Source organism: Lonchura striata, chromosome 3, assembly GCF_050655825.1.
Source record: "Lonchura striata isolate lonStrDom1 chromosome 3, ASM5065582v1, whole genome shotgun sequence".
NCBI classification, from domain to species: domain Eukaryota; kingdom Metazoa; phylum Chordata; class Aves; order Passeriformes; family Estrildidae; genus Lonchura; species Lonchura striata.
In genome coordinates, this window is record NC_140705.1 from 109,941,609 (window position 1) to 109,960,673 (window position 19,065).

The 19,065-nt window shown below is 44.1% G+C and overlaps 1 protein-coding gene across 4 annotated transcripts in view; it reads left to right on the forward strand.

The window, feature by feature from the left end:
• Nucleotides 1–19,065, forward strand: part of LOC144245985 (uncharacterized) — a 67,508-nt gene that overhangs the window by 40,256 nt on the left and 8,187 nt on the right. For all 4 annotated transcript variants that reach the window (XM_085576105.1, XM_085576106.1, XM_085576103.1 and 1 more), the window contains exons 2-3: nt 15,443–15,477; nt 16,207–16,283. In XM_085576105.1, the coding sequence (XP_085432231.1) occupies nt 15,443–15,477; nt 16,207–16,283 (112 nt within the window). The remainder of the gene's footprint in view (nt 1–15,442; nt 15,478–16,206; nt 16,284–19,065) is intronic.

Genomic DNA, 19,065 nt, shown 5'->3' on the forward strand with positions numbered 1-19,065 from the left:
TGTGCTGCAAACTCCTCTATCCATGTGCAGCATGAAAAGGGCAGGTTGGTCATGGCCAAGTTTCAATGACCACTCACAGGAAAAATCTCCCAGCCTTGCTGCTCTCTGAATTTTCAGGAAGGAAAAAAGCCCTAAAGCCTGCCTGTAGGTAAGGTTTGGCTTTGGAACTCCTCCTGGGGCAACTCAGAGAAAAACTTAGATGGAGTCAGCTCCAGAGCAATCAGGGTTGATGCCAGCTTGCATCTTGCTGGACCATTTCATGAGCAGAGTAGGCATATAAGAAGTCAAAAAAAGGAACAATTGGCTCAGCTGCCACCATCAGCACTGAGAGCTTTGGCTCTCCCTGCCCTACTCATGCTGTGTGGGCTCCTCGCTGCTCCTCAGGCCCTTGGCAGGGAGGGACAGCTGATGTTGCTGGATGGCTCACATGTTCTTGCATCAGGACAACGGCTGGTATTAGCCAGGAGAAGAATTCATGCTAACAAAAAGGGGAAAAATGAATTCCTGCTCTCTCAGTGCTCCCAAACCCAACCTGCAGCAATGGCAGCATCATTGCAACACTGCTGGCTTCCTCACAGCCACTGAATTATCTTCAGGTTTAATTGTACTGTGGGCTTTTCTGTGATCCATTTGTTTGAACTGAATATTCCTTGGGTCTGGTTCAATTTTCTACCAACCTCAGTCCTGAGACAGGCCTTCAGTCTTCTAATGAGGTCAAGAAGCTACTATGAAATTCAGAGCAAATGGGAAAAAAGAAAGCCTGGTGACAAGTCACTCACAATTTTAAAGAGCAAGAGCCATCCCTCCCTGGCAGGCTGCCTTTTTCTCCCTGTAATCTGTCCCACAAAGAGGACAGGAGATAACTCAGTGGCAGATCTCTCACCTGGACTGATAAAAGGGGCTTTAATTTACCAGCGTGGTCTTAGCACTGCAAAACAACATTAGAATGATGATGACTCCCCTCATGCTCAATGCACTTCCAAACCTTATTTATAAACTTGAAAAAAAGGACCTGAGGATTCATTATCCTTTGGATGAAAAAGAAGACAAACAGCACATATGCCTCAAAGTTTCCCTTTTTTAATACCCACAAATAGTTTGCCTGATGCACTATCTTCCATAAAAAAAAAAAAAAAAAAAAGTGTTATTTTCTTGAGGTTAGTCTCCTGCTTTTAGAAAAAAAGAAAAAACAAAAAAGAAATTATCAACTCTGTGGATGGGAAAGCAGAGGCAGAAAGAGGGCAAGAGAACTGTTCTACAGAGCTGGAAAAGGATCATATTGCTGATTATCACAGTAGTAATTTTATCACAAGTCCTGTTAACTTTGAGGGTGGACTAGCTAATGATTCAATTAGCAGGGAAAATATTCATACTGCTGCTTGAAATGTGCTGGGCAAATATGTCACTCATTTTGTTGTGTATCTGTGTACCTACACCAGGAGTCGAGTTTAGAAATTCCTTTTTGTCTACCCATATTCTTTACTTTAAAAGAAATAAAACAAAACAAAACAAAACACCTTCACTGGCTCTTTCCCTAAGCCCCAGCATTCAGGTCAGTGAAGAATGGACTTCGTCATCATTAGCACAGAAAAAAAAAATACATTTTTTAGTCTTATTCCCTGAAAGAAAACAATTGGCTCTTTATTGAAGGTTGTTCTGCCTTTCCTTTTTATCAGACTCTCCTTAAAATCTCTCCTTAAAATTCTTTTTCCCAGTGTTAATCACGCTTGCTGGAAGCATTGAACTCTCAGCAGTAATTACATCCATGAGTGTTGTGTCATTTAGTTGTAAACAGGAAAGGCAGGAGACAGTGACTACCAGAAGGAGCAAGTCTTGAGAAAAGCCTTTGGAAATGAACACATAAAAAAAGCCCCAAAGGCCTGAAACCCCCATCACAGGATCCATGAGTGGTTGGTGCCCTGAGAAGGACTCACCAGCAATTCCTGGGAATGGTCTACTGGTGGGACATATCCATCGACTTCTCCAACCATACCAATTTTAAGAACTCATTAATGTTAGAAATCATTCAAACTGAAGAAAAGACAAACAAAAGTCAACATTTGATGTGATTTTGATAGCTCCAATTTCAGAAATAGAAAGGGAGGGACTTTGTTAGTGTGCAAATCTTCTGGAAAACTTCTTGAGCTCAGGGGGTTCCTCCTCTCTGCCTCCTGCAGGACAACTGATTGGAGAGAAACAAGGAGAGATTTTTATTTGTGATGCTTTGCATTGAACCATAATGGGAGATGGTACAAAGTGAGACCTGAGGGGTGGTGGCTCTTTGGTGGTGACTGAAGCTCTCTGAGGCTGTTAACCCCCCATCACTGGGGTTTTGAATGGGGCCGGAAAAGAGACAGTGAAGGTGTTTTGTTCCGTTTTGTTTCTTTTAATGCAAAGAATATGGGTAGACAAAAAGGATTTTTACAGCAGGAACCTGTACCCCCAGGCCTTGGTAGCACTGACTTCGGAGCCAAAGCTTCCTGCTGTGTACAAAGTATCCCATCACAGGATCACAGACTATCCTGACTTAGAAGGGACTCCCATGGATCATCAAATGGCCCACACAGGATCAAAGCCACAACTCTGGTATCCTTAGCACCATGTTCCAACCAGTCTCAGGGTCATCACTGTGCCCATGAGCAGAGCAAGATCTTCCTGTGGTGCTGCCCAGACCAGCTCAAGCCGGTGATGGCACGGGCAGCATCGGCTCACCGAGGTCACCGTGCCATCACTGCCAGCCCAGGTGTCAGAGCAAGGAGGAGAGAGCTCACCCTGTCCTCACCACAGCCCTGCCTCGGGACGCTGCCAAAACAGAGCCATGCCATGCATGCCATCGTCTGCGTGGCAAAGAGAGGGCATGAAAACCCACTGAGGAAAGTGCCATCTCCTCCCTGAAGTCTTCCCTGCAAGCCAGCTCATCGGCAGCCACTTTGGGAAGACTGCATTTGCTGCCCTTCAGCTGCACTGTGTCTTACAGGAATTGAAATACCCCAGGTTTGGGTAGATCCTGAGCAGAGGGCAGTAAGGAGAAAGGGAGAAGGCTGTGCTGAAGGGCAGGTGGATCCAAGCAAAGCAAATCTGGGGAGCAGGCTTGTCTAACAGCATTTCATTTTCCACTACTAGAACTGCATGTTGACAGATTTCAAATATTTTCCTAAATCCCAGTAGCCTGCTTGAAATTGCTATGTCTTTATCAGACCATTGATGGTCTTTCTGAAATGTGTGTCTCACTGGCTGCATCCAAACCTTGTGCTTGAAGAACATTGCTAATTAAAGCAGATTGGACCTTTGGGCAAGAAGGGGGTGCAAAGCATTTCCTAAAGCATTTTCTACTCCAATTTCATTGTGAGAAAATACACATGAAGGATGATGCAGGGATTAGGATTGAGACAAATATGAGTTTCAGTTTGAGTGGGTCAATTTTATTTTGAGAGCTTGAGAAACACAGGAAGCCAAAGTGATGATCCCAGATGGTTTAACACAGAGGTTTCACCCTCTCGGAAATACACAGGCTTTAAAATCACTGTTAATTTGCTAACATATTTTTATTTTAGAAATGCCTTAGAGCTGTTTTCTTCAACCATTTTGGAATGTGAGCTTAAACAAAGTTATCCAGGCTGAACCAGAGGGATAAACTCCCCATTTCCCCAGTTCAAATAGAAATGAAATCATCTCTCATCAGACAGGTCCTACAAATGTTGTGCCATAGACTTTCTGCTGCCTCCCACACAAGAAACCATCGGGCAGGAAATGAGTACATGAAAAGCAGGTTCCTGCAGCAGTAAAGCAGAGCTCGTTTGATGGCTGATGAAGGATGTTATGAGCACTGAGGTCCGAGGAGGAAAGTGAAGATGCATCTGAGTCACCTTCCTCCTGGCAGGCTTAGTTTAAACATAAAATATTTTGCAGCTGTTGTTCCTGCTGCTAAACTTCTTTTTCTGCAAAGATCTGGGCACATTTTGTTTGTAAATGGCACCAGTTTGGTTTGTGCTGCTGGGGGAAGCACCTCCAGCTGTCTTGCCCAGGTGATGCTGCTGATTGGGTGTGGGGAGAGAGCCTCAGTTCCAGGAAATAATTGTTCAGTGCTAGCTCTACCCTGGGGCACCTTCTCTTGTGAAAAAGGAGTGTTGATAAACCAACTCTGGGATGTCACTGGGCCAGCAGTGAATGCCTACCAGGAGGCTGGGTGGTGGAACAGGGAGAGGGTGTGGATGGGGACTCAAAATATTCCTGTGTCTGCACCAATTTACCTGAAAAAAGGGAGAGGCTCATACATATGAGCTGCCCTGCTTGTTGGTGAAGTCTAGTTCAGACTGAGTGCAGAACAGTGGGATAGCTGGAAGCCTTCTTGAATGGTCATTATGGTTTAAAAACATCCCAAACCCCTCAGTGTGGTTGTTTAAATGTAGACAATTTGCTGGGCAATCTGAAATAACATGTTTATTGTAGTTTTGGCTGAACTGAGTGACTAAAGTGCAAAGCAGGTGGTGTAACAAGGTGGAGGATCTCATGCTTATCTGCACTTGCTGTGCATTCGGCCCACTGCAGTAATGATGAAAAGTACTTTTTTCTGCTTTTCCTACCCCTGTGGCTTTGGAATGCTTTAGCAGATGTACAATGAACAGCTACAAAGCAAAGCATGTTTTTACCTGCCAGCCACAGCAGCAAAATTGTGAAGCTGATGTTTTATGAACTCCAAATTACCCCAAGCTGGGACAATCTGCAGGAGATACAGAACAGCAGAGAGCAGAAAGAAAAGACTACAAAGCTTGGGGTGAAAAAAACAGTAATAACTTTTGGAGGCAGTCTGAGCCTTCTCCAGTTTGTTTCTTAAATCTTGGCCTTCCTGGAATTGCCTCTGCCTCTGGTGACAGTGTAATGGGATGTATGAAGTGGGAACATTGCATTTCTGAAGGCTCAGTTTTATCCAGCTGATGAACAATAAAAGATGTATCTTAACCAGGGGCAAGGAAAAGTTAAAGGGAACAATGTGGTTTGTGTGCTACTCTGCTTGCTGATTGAAACTCCCACCCAGGGCTATCTCCTGTGGTCACTTTACAGCAGGCACTGTGCTAAGCAGGCTGGTTATAGCCCTTTCTCTTCATAGGAGAGCTTGACAAAGGATTGTCATCACAAGATGGGTTTTTCACCTCTGCTGAATGTATATGCTGATGAGAGAAAAGTGATGATCTAAGGAATCAACCATCCCCCTCTGCTGCTGGCAATGTGCCTTGAGCTTCTCCAATGTGACATCTGTGCTTCTCCTCCCAGGAGGATGAAAAGCTTACCTAATCCTTTCATAGGGAGAGTATAGTTTTTATTTAGGCTTGAAATAGATTTCTTGAATAGCTTCTGGAGCACTCCTCTATGAATTCTCATGAGGCAGAAAGAAAGTATCACTGGCACATCTTTGTGACTTTGAGATCCCCCGTGGGGATTGCAGAGCTTAACTAATTCTAAAGCCTACTGCTTCTCAAAATGACACTTCTGGACAGCCTTGTTACAGCACAAAGCTGTCAATGCCATCTCCAACTTGCAGAAATGAGCAGGGCCTATAAATGACCTTTCTTTGCTGGGTCAGGGAGATGAGCTAGCATCTGCTTGAAGTTATGAAAATTATATTTCCAGCCTGTTGATATCCCAACTTGGCCAGCTGCTTTCCAGAAATCAGTTGCTGGGCTATCTCATTTGTGTGCTTTTGTTCATAACAGGATTGAATCTTCCCTAATATTTCTTTGTGCTGTCTTCTCAGATTTTTTTCCTTCATCTCACTCTTTGTAGCTGAATTTATAGCTCAGCGTTCAGGGGTAAAAAGATTTAGTACCTAATGAGGCAAGTTTGCTTTAGTCTGGTCAAACATCCAAGTACAATATCTTCCTCCCTTTACTCAACCCTAAAATAACAGTCAGGACTCACCAGACCTAAAAAAATCATCTTGTGTCAGCTCCCAGACACTTGGCTGGATCTCTGGGGATGCAAATCTGTCCCAGTCCATGAGCCCCGTGCCTCTCAGTCTGGCTCTTTGCTTTGGCAAACATTAAGCTAACTGAAAAAAAAAAAAAAAAAATCCTTGCTTCTTAGCAAGCCAAGTATGTGGGACCTAGATGGAAATTTAATGAGAAGATGTGAGGAGCAAAGCTGACAAAGCAGTGACCTCTCCTCTGAGGTGAGCCAGCCCCAGCCCATCCCGAGGCACTGGGATTAATGAACACGTTGGTTCCAGCCCAAAGCAAATGGACACCTGTTCTGTCACAGGCCTGGTTTATTGGGATGCCAGTTTCATAGCACTGAACTCTGGGCTCAAGAGAAGCCTTGAGCTGAGCTATCACAAAGAATTATTGAATTATCTGCAATTTCTACCACAATCACGTTCCGGGGTCAGGGCTGGAGCAATCTGAGTGTGGGGTTGGCCACTCAATATGATTTAGCATATAACTTATTGAAGAGAAATTAATAATACAACTTATTATAGGGGTTTCTATATTTGGGTTGGTCTAAAATGAAAAGTAATCTGCATAAATTATCCTGGCTGCATCCAAAGCAGTGTGGGCAGCAGGTCGAGGAAGGGGATTCTGCCCTGCTCTGGTGAGATCCCATCTGTAGTGCTGCATCCATCTCTGGGGTCTTCAGCAGAAGAAGGATGTGGACAGGCTGGAGTGAGTCCAGAGCAGGGTCATGAAGGTGACCAGAGGGATGGAGCAGCTCTGCTATGAAGGCAGGATGAGAGAGCTGGAGCTGTTCAGCCTGGAGAAGAGAAAGAACCAGGGAGAACCTAGAACACCTTCCAGTACCTAAAGGGTCTACAGAAGAGCTGGAGAGGGACTTTATACAGGGACATGTAGTTATAGGATAAGGGGGAATGACTTTAAACTGACAAAGGAATATTTTAAATTGGATATTAGGAAGAAATTCCTCACTGTGAAGGTGGTGAAGCTCTGGAACATGTTGCTCAGAGAAGTCTGACCTTGGTCCCAGTGTTCTTGCCTTCTTCTAGCCATTCAATAGTGGCTGGGAGCTGGGATTAACTTCTTAAAATAATGCAAAAACTTGAATATATGAATTTGATGCATTTTGAATATTGGCTTTCAAGCCTACTTTTTTTTTTTTTAATGATATTAATATGTAGACCCTCTTTGTCTGGTATTGACTCCCATTCCTGGGACATCCATACCAGAGGAGGTGACCCCTTGTCAAAGACCTGTCATTTTAGGGTCAGATGTTCTTAGGAGTTTAAGATTAGACTTTATTTACTGCAGACTGTTCAGACTTTGCTGGGAGATGGCAAGAGATCATCAGAATGATCCCCTTTGTCCTATTCATCTTTCTGCACAAGCAGTGATTATCTTCTCTCTAAGCCCCTCTTGGATTTAGGTGGAGTATAAAAAAAATACATCTCCCAAACATCAAAGTTAATGAAATTAATGATGTATTTAAGAAATACAATTGCTCAACATAGGGTCAAGTGAGACAGTATGGCACGTCTTGCTGGATGGGGAGGGAGGGAGGGAGGCAGTGGGGATGCTCTGACACCCCTGCCCAGGCAATGCCTGGCCACAAAAACTGCTCCAGTATTTCTGAAAGGCACTGAAGTGTGTCCTGTACACAGCTCGTATTCTCAATGTCTAATTAATCACAAAGTCCAAGGTTGTGTGGAGATGATCTACAGGTCTGTGTCTGAGTTGTACCACGTGCCCATTTCTGTTTTATTTCCATAAATTAAGTCATTTTAGTTTTATACGTGTTAGAGGAAGTAATTTAGGCACAGCAGGTCTCTCTGGCAGGAGCCAGGGGATGATTTTGGGTCTTGTAAAGATTAATCTGTTCTCTTTAAGTGCTAATCCATTCATCTAAACTGATGTGAGACTCCTAAGCACTTTTCTATTACACCTCATTACCCAGATACATAACTCTGGTCAGGAAAAATTTCCTTCCAGCAGTGGGAAGTGATTCATTTTTGGTGTGAGCAGAGTCCATGCAGGTTTGACATGAGGTTTTAGCAAGGAATTAAAGGGCACATCTTGAGCTGATGAGACATTTGGTTATCAGGATGTTTAATGTCACAGTGTAATAATCTCTCACCACTCCATTAAATGAGAGGCTTTCAGGTCATTGTTAATGACCACCTCCTAATCCTAACTTTCAGTGTGCTAATTCAAAGTCTCCCAGTGCTTTTTGCAGAGCACAACTATTTTCCAGTTAGGGAAAGAGATGCTGGGCTGAAATGCACAATGAGAGGTCAGCAGGGGCAATGAATCCCTAAGGCCATTGCTCAGGGGTGCTTATTTACCAAATTTGAAAATAAACCTGCTGCTGGGAGGAGGGGAAAAACCTTTTTCCAGGTTTAACTAGAAAGGAAGAGGAATGCACATTGCTAAAAGTCTGAAATTATTCCATAATTGACAGGAAGCTGTGTCTAGAAGACCTTGACTTTTGGAAATACATTGAACTGCTCCTCTAGCAACTTCATTTTAGATGCTATCAGCACCCACAGTGGCTTTTTTTTTTTCTCCTGTGGAGGGATTAAATAGTTATGTAAAAACAAATTAAACCCAGCAAATATTTGCAGTGCTTTAATTCCTTGGGCAGTGCCATGACAGAAAGCAGTGCAACACTAAAAGAAAGCTGATAAATTATGTTTATTTAAACTTGCAATTAAAGAAAAACAAAACCCAAGGCCTCTTCATTTGATGCTTGGAAGGGCTTCACAGAGGGTCAAAACTGTTAGCACATTTGGGGGGTATTCTCTGCCATGCAGTGCCAAATAGTGATGAAAGATGATGAGAACTTGATCCCCTCATTGCACTAAGTTGTGACACTGCTCTTCAGCTTTCAACAAGTCCAGCTCCTGCTGATGTGTGATATTAGGGCTGTGACCTCCCCTGACAGCAATGCCAGCTGGATGCTCCTGAGCACTGGGCTCTGCAGGTTTGCATAAGAAAATGCTTACTCCTGAGCATGGCTCCTGCCTGAGAGGTTTTATTTAGATGTTTGTCAGTTAATTTCTGTGCTTCACGTATTTTAATTACTCAGATGAAAAAGTAAGCCTTTTATAACTCTCTGATGTGAGAGATCATCTGAAATGAATGCATTTTTTAATGCAGAGGTAGCAGCAATTTGCCAGTCCATGTCCTGTGAGGGGATTTGTTTGCTGCTGGCCCTGCTGGCACAGAGACTGTGTCCTTTGCTGGGGAATTTCAAGGAAAGGGAGGAAGAAAGGCTCAGAGTCCAGAGCAGCCTCCTAAACAAACTCCTGCTGATCAGGGACAGGCCTAGTGCCTTGTTTGTTTGCTAATGATGAAACAACTCTGGATAAACTCCCAAGTCTCTCTGTAAATAGCTCCTTACTGAGGTCCTGCCCTTCAGGCTTTGGTTGTGAAAGGCATGAGGAAAGCAAACAGCTCTGAAGCAGATGAGCTGCTGCAGATATACCTTCAAAGTCTCTTCCAACCCAAACCATTCCATGATTCTTTGACCTGGAAGCAAGGTTGCACCCTGGCTGAAAAGAGCAAAAGACATCTGCAGCTATTAAGACCTGTGTTTGTGAATCACACAAGATTTACAACAGACACAGGGATTTGATCAGACAAAGTGCAGGATAGCTGGTCCAAGGGAAGACAACTGGGATCTGGATGTGGACAATCATACCTTATATCATTGGATCAGCAAGGATCTAAAATATTAGCTCCACAGCAGTGTCTTACTGATACTTGCTGTCCAGAGGAGCTGAGCCTCCAGTGTAGACCAAACAGGACTTAAAGAATGGTCTGGCTCTCAGGACCCATTTCTTCATGTGTGTGTGTTTGTTTGGATCAGACCAGAGGTGCCAGCATTGCTTGCCAGGCAGCAGGGATTAGGTTTCCATCCTGTGCTTATAGTATATGTGTCAAAACTGTAAAAAAAATATTATCAGGGACAAAGCATTGCTGACTATTTTCTCAGCCTTAGTGATGCTCATCTGGAGTGAACAGAAAGTCTGGAATCAATAGAAAGCCACATTTAGAAAGCTGAGGCCAGATTAGGAAGAGCAAATGCACTGGAAAAGGCAGAAAGGGATAGACAGAGCAATTATGAAAGGCAGAAAATTGCACTCAACCTTTAGAGACACAAATGGGGTGCTATGTCAGCATTTTAATCATCCATCCTATTTTCAGCACTGTGTTTGGATTAAAACCTCCCTCCATAGCATGCCCTGGGTAAATAAAGCTGGGTCAGGGGCATATTTTCCTGCTCAGTGAGTGAGATAAATCTTGAAAGGTGTTTTTCACCTTTTGAGGACAGCTTTCCCAAAGGAGGAGTGGCTCTTAGCCTACTCACATGTAGTGTCTGTTGTGCACATTTCTCTTTCTGCCTTTTTTCCTTTCCTTTTTATTTTTCTTCCCTGAAGGATTTTTGAGCTTTTCTGTGCCACATACACAGATGAGAGGCCTCCTTTCCTCAGAGGTAGAGGCAGAGCTGTGCTCCAGACTCCAGCTCTGGTGACAGGTTGGATAACTCATGGCAGCTCCCAGGAGGCACAGGTCATGTGAGGCTTGTGGGCTTCTAAAACCAGCAGCAAAATGCTTTTTCCCTCACCTTGTAAAACACCCTCAGCTTTCTACCTTAATTAAAAAAAAAAAAAAAAAAAAAAAAAAGGCAAAAAATATTCTGCTCTAATATTATGCTGTGCATTATACTCAGGAAAAATACAAAGGTGATGGGAGAGGACACATTACCTTGTCAAAATCTAGTTTGTGTGAGTAAAAAGCAAAGCTCTACATGTGTCAGTCTGGGTAAACTTCATCTGCTGCCTCAAAGTTCCAGACCGCCATTCCCTGGTTATTAGTGGTGTATATCAAATAGAAATCGAGGATAGCACAGAATGGCTTGGGTCAGAAGAGAAGTTAAAGATCATCCAGTTCCAACCCCTCTGCCATGGGCAGGGACACTCCCCACCAGAGAAGGTTGCTCAGTGCCCCATCCAACCTGGTCTTGAACACTTCCAGGGATGGGGCAGCCACAGCTTCTCTGGGCAAACTGTGCCAGTGCCTCACTACTCTCACATGGAAGAATTTCATCCTAATAGCTGATCCGAGCCTGCCCTCTGTCAGTTTAAAGCCATTCCCCTTGTCCTATCATTCCAGGCCCTTGTCAAGAGTCCTTCTAGTAGCCATCTTTAGGTACTGGAAGGTCACCCCTGAGCCTTCTCTTCTCCAGGCTGAACAACCCCAAACTCTCTCAGTCTTACCCCATAGCAGAGGTGCTCCATCTCTCTAATCAATTTGGTGGCCTTGTCTGACCTCACTCCAACAGCTCCATGACCTTCCTGTGCTGGGGACACCTGATCTGCATGCAGCCCTGCAGCTGGGGTCACACTTGATGGGGCAGAGTGGCAGAATGCCCTCCCTCCCTGCTGCCCACAGGGCTCTGGATGCAGCCCAGGGCAGAGGAGCTTCTGGGCTCCCAGTGCCCATTTCCAGGTCACGTTGGGCTCCTCATCAACCAACATCCCAAGCCCTTCTCCTCAGGGCTGCTCTCAATCCATCCTCTGCCCAGCGTGTATTTGTGCCTGGAACAAAGACAGCAGACCCGAATCAGCTGTCAGGGTTCTCACTCTCATTTGTTAACTGCAGGGACGGGTGCTTTGGTGTGAGAACCCCGGCCTTGCTCTGGGGTCCCATGTGGTAGTGAAATTCCTCCTCCAACCCGTGCTTCCAAAGAAAAACTGTGCAGGCTCTTGCTGTTCAGTCTCAAGGTGATTTATTGTGAGTTATCTAAAAGATTTTCTTCTTGGGCTGTGGCTGCTTGGTTAGCAGCCTGGGCAGAGGCACACACACACCCTGACATCCTCTCTGTCTGCTGTCTTCTTCTCTCCCCCTGCCCAGGGCTGCTGCTATCTTTTATATGATATATTACATATTACATGTTTATAGTTTTCCCCCAATACCTACTACCTATATTACCAAGTGCTTTTCTACTCTAAACCAATCTGTAAGTGCCAAAATCACCAAGAAGGCAAGGTGATGGAGGCAAGGAAGAAGAAGGAGGAAGAACAGGATCAGCCCACTTTCCTCCATCTTAGAACTTCTGACCCCCATGTACAAAGTAAAAACCCCCCTGTGCAGGTGTTAAAACCCCCCTGTACAATACTAAAAAAATTTCCCCTCTGTTTTGTAACTACTTTTACTATACTATCTAACCCTTTGTGACTGCTTGTTCCACCTCCAAAGTTGGTAATTAATTCCATGGCTCAAACTCAAAATCACAGCTGTTTCCAGCTGTCTGTCAGGGTCTAAAATGCTTCTGACCAAGGCCTGGAACCTCTAAAAATGTCTGAGAGACATTCTGAGTTCCAACACTTTGGGGTCTAGCACAGTGCCAAAGCAGTGGGTAGCAGATCCCATGGAGGGGGAGCAGTACTCCCCAGAGCTGCCTCAGGGAGAGCACCAGCAATGTCACCTCTTGAAAATTGCTTTTTTCTTTCATCTTCCCTAAGGCCCACGTGCATAAGCTCTGCTTACAGGCAGCACAGCTGATGGACCTAACCATGGGAATGCCACAAAATGGGAAAACACAGTTAATCCTAGTAGCCTTCACAGGGGCCCCATCTTGGCCTATGCTCCATTATGCCCAAGTCTGGCATGTTTTGAATAGCAGGAGGTTTCTTTCAAAGCTTTATTAACGGCAGTGCAAATTCTCTCTGACTGCTGCAGACATTTTTGAGATAAACAAAATGGAAGTGGATTTATTTAAAATGAATTCCCCCAAGCGACTTAAGCAGTCGCTCAAATCAGGATCAGTTTAATACTTTTATTTAAATAGCCATGAAAACTTTTGAGAAATGAGAGTGTAGGAAGTGAAGACCAATTCATTTTTAACACCTCTAAGTCTAGGTTTCAAAATCACTTCCATCCAGTTCTTGATAAGCAACTGCTGAATGCATAAGACTTTTAGAGGGGTGACTATGGGGGTGATACCAGGAGAAGAAGGGGCTGGCCACCAGGGGTACCACAACTAATGAGGAAACAAAGAAAGGAGAAACCAGAGGAAGTTGGGACATATGGGGACATGAACTGGGATGGATCAGCAAGAGTCCTTGGGGAAGTCTTTTCCATCTACCCGGGTGGAGAGAGACTCTATGGTAAGTCTCTCCAGGGGAGGGCTCTGAGGAAATCCATGAGGGGAAAAGATCCTAAAGATTCCACACTCTGGGACATATAGGTGGGGCCAGAGACCTTCTATTTAGGTAGCAAAGATTAGGCTGAGGTTGGTGGCTTCTCCCTTGGGAGACCTGTTAAAATTCTTAAAAAATCATCTTCAGCCAATTAATTGTAATACAATGGAACCAGACCTCTGTCTGCTTTTTAAACCAGCAGGTGCTCCCAGGAGTGGCTTTGTGCCATTTGCCTCCTATCAGCTAGCAGTAAACCACATGGATTTTAAACATCAGCTATTTATCCTCCCAGCCTTGGAGAAGAATTTGGATTTGTCTTAGCTGAAGTACTGTAGTGTGAGGCTTTCTCTGCCTTCAGGATCCTCCCTATGTTCTGGTACAGGAACACAACCTTCAGGGAGTCACCTGAGAGAGGAGGAATTGGGCTGATGGACAGAGCAAAGCCCTAGGATGAGACTGGGTCAGGATCAGGGGCAGCAGGTACAAGTCCATTTTGCTGTTAATACCTTCCTGTCTGGTAGTTTAATGATGAAAGAAATGAAATATTCAGGAAAACTGCTATGAGCTATGGTGAAGCACTGAAGGGAGCTGCTGCTTGTCTTCCCCCACAGTGTCAGAATTAAGAAAGTTGAGTCACTCCTGTGCTTCTGAGAAAGGCATTTCCATCCAGCTGCCCACTGCAGCACCTTCCTGCAACAGCACCTGCTTCCCTGATGCTGCCCAGAGGGCACCATCCCACTTTCCTGGTAACACCATAATGGGAATTGGGAACTCACTGTGGGAGCATCATGTGTTTGCTCAGGAGCTCCTTTAGTAACAGTAGTTTTATTTTCAGATAATGTGTCCTAAATATTCAGTACATGCATTTCTGCAACAAAAGACAACAGCAACAACAACAACAAAAAAAAAATCTGAACAGCTGTTCCTTTGTTGTTCAGCAAAAAAAGAAAACCAAACTACAAAGCAGCTCTCCAAGGTCACATTATTCTTTCACAGCGGGGGAAATGGAGAGGCTTGAAACATTTTAGTGAGCTTGAGAATTTACTGTGGTGAGTTTTAGGATATGAGCTTTGCTGCCTTGGGATGAGAATCTTGCTGAAGGACACATAGCTGCACTATTGCTGCTTGAACTTCTCCACAGAAATCCAGAAGCTACAACATGGGCTGCCCAAATTGCAGAATGTCCTATAGTTATGGATGACCTCAGAGGAGATCCCAAGAAAGGAGGGAACATTCTCTGTCCCCTCACTGGTACAAGAGTAAGGCTTGTCTTAATATCACTCCTTTAAAAACTACAACCTGTTTTTCATGCAAAGCAATTGTGCCTCTTAACCTGATCTGTGCTGAGGAAAATTCAGTCTCTGGATTATTGGAGAAGTGGTGTGTGCTCATTGAGATATGCCATTCCTCAAACAGATGAGAGTTCAGAAATGCTTCCCAGGTGTTTTAAAAACCTATCAGCCTTCCAATTCTGGTTCTAAGAGCTGCTGAAGGGAGAAACTGCTTCAAGTAGTAGATTACCAAGGTGACCTACAGCTGTGGATTGAGTCAGCTCATCAGATGTTTCCTTGCAGCAGAGTGGGGAAGATGAAATCTGCTGTTTAACAGGTGACATGCAGTCCTCTGATGTCAGTCTGTCTTTTGTCCAGTGGGGAGATGCCCAAAGAGGTTCAATGCTCTGGCATATCTCAGTTTACTTGACCTGCACCTGATTCCAGGATGGAGGGAAAGATCCAAGTCTGCTGCTGCTTCTGCACCAAACAAATGGTGCACTCCCCAGCTGATAATTCCCCTGTCATTGCTGATTATGTGTCCTGTTGCTTTGTTTTTTTCATAAAATTAGGGTATCAGGCTGCTTCTCAATCATTTTTATGCTGTGTGTTTGCTGCCAACACATCTGGCTCATAAGGAAGCCAGCCATCCTAATACTCATTAGTGACAAGCAGAAAACCTCACTGCCATTGCAGGCTTCTGTAGTCACCACAGCCAGAAAACAATCCACTAATTATTTGGTTTGGAGGAATCTGAAATTCCTTTGGGTAGATGAAAAGTTCCATGGTTTGTTGAGATCAGAGTAAAGGTTGCTTTTGGGGTATGGGCAGCTTTGAAGTTGCAACAAGCTCTGTCTGCAAACCTCAGTGTTTAAAAGAGACATCCTGTCGAGTCCTTTAGTCCTGCTGGGGTTTGGATGCTGACATCATTAAGGACAAGAGATGTGTTGTGGTTCAATGCAGAAAAACCATGAGACACTGACCCTTGAACATGTGTTACTTGATAATTTGTTTTCTTTAGGGCTTCTGGGCAGAAGAAAAGGAGTCAGAACAGGGGTATGTATGGATTTGTAAGAATTTCTGGGTAAAGAATACCCTTATATGAACCCAACAGGTGGGATCCTCCTGTTTGAGCATCATTCTCTTGATGCCCAAATGGTGATATTTTTCACAGTGGACATGTGGTTTGTACAGGGATGGGTTCTCATTTCTGAATCCACTTGTGCAAAGAATGGGCCTAATTGCTGAAAAGATCCCCAGGGTTGATGTTTGGAACAGTGCCTTGGGAACTGATGGGGATCAGCAGAGCTTCACAGGAAAATCTGCCCAGCACCCGTTTGCGTTTGTCTGCCTTCAGCAAAAGCTATCAAGTTAATGCTAATTTAAATTCTCACTTAGGCATCTGTAGGTATAATTGCATAAAGCACTGTACATTAAATTACATCCACAGATGGATTTGGATTCAGAGTCTTACAAAAGATTACATATGTTAGCCTATTTCCAAAATGCATTGGCCATATAAGACCCAATGCTATTATGCACCCCTATTTTGCTTGGAAACATAATGATTAACCTTACGCTGAATTAATTATACCTGGTACCAGTTCAGTTCCCACAGCTCTCCCATGTCATTGGAGAGCAGTAGCCTTAGTATTTTATGAACCATTTTACTGATGGCTCCCCAGTCTATGGATTGCCCAGGTTGGTCAGGATGGGTAAATAAAAACCACAAATTCAACAGAAGCTTAAATCTCAGTTGTAACATGTTGTAATTAATCACTACAGCTATGTAATGCCTGGAACCAGGCAGGATCCTGAAAGCAAAGCCAACCTGAAACCTGCATGGAAAGCAGAGCCAGAGAGTAAGTCTCATCTGCATATACCTTGTTTTTAGGACGCCACAGTTGGAGTTTTTTTTAGATTTATTTCACAAAGTACAATCTTTTGAGTGTGTCTTTAAAGAGAAACAATTCCTGTCCCTCAGAACTCCCAAGGAGGACCTGATGTGAGTGTGTGCCTTGATGGCACCAGCAGCATTTCAGTCCCCCCACCAAGGGGTGAGGAGACCTGTCCTGTGACATGGTTGAGTCTCAGGGGGAATTATATCTGCTGGGCCAATTTTCAAGGGGGAAGTGTCATTGGGCACTTCACAACTTAGTCCTTGAAAAATTGCTAATGCCTAGTTTTGGGTGTCACATAACTTCAGTGGCCTTCTGCTCAGCCTGTGCATGCTGCTCTCAGCACTGATCTGTCTTAACGCTGCATTAATGTTTTCTCCTCTTTGTGCATGCATAGAATTGAAATCCCTCTTGGGGAGGAAGGCTATTCCGAGTAAATTCCTAAACAATCAGATGAAAAAAAAAACCCCTGAAACATTCTTTCACTTAATTTACTACTCCCTGCCAAATGCATATGCTTGCCAGGTCTTGAGCCTGGTACTGGAGCTGAGCCTTGAAGAAGGGATTGTCTACGCAAGGCTTCTCCTTCAGTTTTGGGATCCAGTGCTGATTTCAACCAAGTCTGGTGAAAGAAGTGATCATAAATACACCATATTTCTGTGTGGCTCATGAAAAATAAAGAGCAGGTTTGGCCCAAGGCAGGTGTTGTGGTCAGATCCTGTCTGCTTTGCATGGAGTTTTTGGTCTCTGGGGACCCTCTTGTGTGGGCAGGAGTTCATGCTGCCAGCATTTCCTGCTGGGCTTCACTCTCAGATCCTCCATTAATGACTTTTTAGGGTTATCTGGCTTCACTGGCCAAAGATGCTCTGCTAAGACACTTTCTCCTTCGATTCTTTCTTATCCTAAATCCCAGCTTCTGAAGGCCCAGGGGGACAGTGTTGGCCAAGGGTGAAGCTGTTCTGGGTTTGTTGGTGGTGCTTTGTAGCGAATGCTGTGTTCAGAGAAGTGCTGCTGGTTCTGCTTATCACTTTGACAGGAAAGGAGTGAACTGGGATATGATAAATGACTAAATCATCACTTCTAAATGCTGTTTGGGATGTAAACATTGTGTATAAACCCCCCTAAATGGTGTTAAATTTGTCTGCTATATTTCTTCCCTCCCACCCCACCACCACTGCTCTAAGTATCATCTCCTAGCAGCTCAGTCTTTTTTTCGTGTTTTGCTTGATATTTATGCCCACTTTCCCCAAATCTCTGGGGGGTCTTTTTTAAATTTGATATTGATTATTTTTCTTGGTTTAAAAAAGACCTGAAATACAACACACACACACACACACACACACACAGAAAAAAAAAAAAGAAAAAAAAAAAGGAGGTCCCCATGGCTCAGTTCTGAGCGGTAAAGGAAGAGCCACAGGAAGGGTGGTTTGTAGTGCTGGAGAAAGTCTCTGCAAGGCTTAAAGGAGCAAAGGAGCATCCCATTTCCACTGATGGCTTTTCCTTTTTTTTTCTTTTTTTTTTTTTTTTAATGGGTTATAGTGCCAGGAGGATCTGAAAAGAGTGCAAGTGCATCATCCCAGGTTGGATGGCTTGTTCTTAAAAATATGTCCTTTCAGCTCTTGGAGAGTATAGTTTTAGATTCAGCCTCACATGTCGTTATAGGACACGTGAAAGCACAACACGAGCCCCTGTTATTGCAAGGTGAAAAAAGAGAGTTTATTTTCTGACTCCAGCATTCATACTTTTCTAAAGGTGACAGTGGATTGGAGGGTGAAGGTGCCACCTCTCCAAAGACATTGGACAAATTACCAGTACATCAAGTTTCTCCACCTCTATGAAGGAATGCAAAACAATAGGTTGTTTACAGAAAGTTGTGTGAGAAAATTCTCAAACAGAATGTAAACTCAGAAGGTTTTAGAAAATCTTAAGAATCAGGGTGACATTCACACCCCAGTCTTGGTGGTTCTGTTGTTTTTTTACTTACCTCATTTCTCTACCCTTTTCCCTGGCCTCACTTGCCTGATGGCTGCAGGGGATGGATTCAGGCACTCATCCCTGCGCTGTAACTTTTTACAGAGCTAAAAATGATCGAGTCTTTCACCCTCCTCTCATAGCAGTGATGCAGAGTGAGGCACGTGGCAGGGCTGAGGTTTTATCTGCTCCTCTGGTTTGATGTTTAATCCATGAGGCAGAGCCCCAAGCACCTGATCACCGTGTCCTGCTGGGCTGCAGCAGAGCGCGTGGACAACAACGCACTGGCTGCACGACAACCATGATCAACCTGATAGAAGGAAGGGTTTAATACTTCTAACAGTGACATGGCAACTGAGCCAAGCCAAATCTGGGTCTAGCTTAATCCTTGCTCTGTGTAAAGCCCTCTTCTGTGCTTTCCAGAGGCTAGGACAGCTGGAGAGGTTGTTCTCCACCAGCACAGGATGGCAGCTGTGTGCTAAAACTTGCTGAGCTGCCTCCCCAGTATGTGATGGGGTCGTGAGGGATTTAAAAAAAAAAAAACATTACAATGTCTTTGTCAGTCTTCCTGAAATAAATCAGGACATGCTCACTTAAGCTGGCTGTTGGTGAATTGTAGTATTTTTTTTAATAAAAACCAAATGCTTTCACTTTATAAATAAATATGCTATGAAGAGGTCTTCAAAGGAGAGATGATTAGTTACTATCCAACTGTTGCTAAATTCATTGGTGGATGGTCCATACACTGCATTTTTTAATGTCACTGATATCTGAC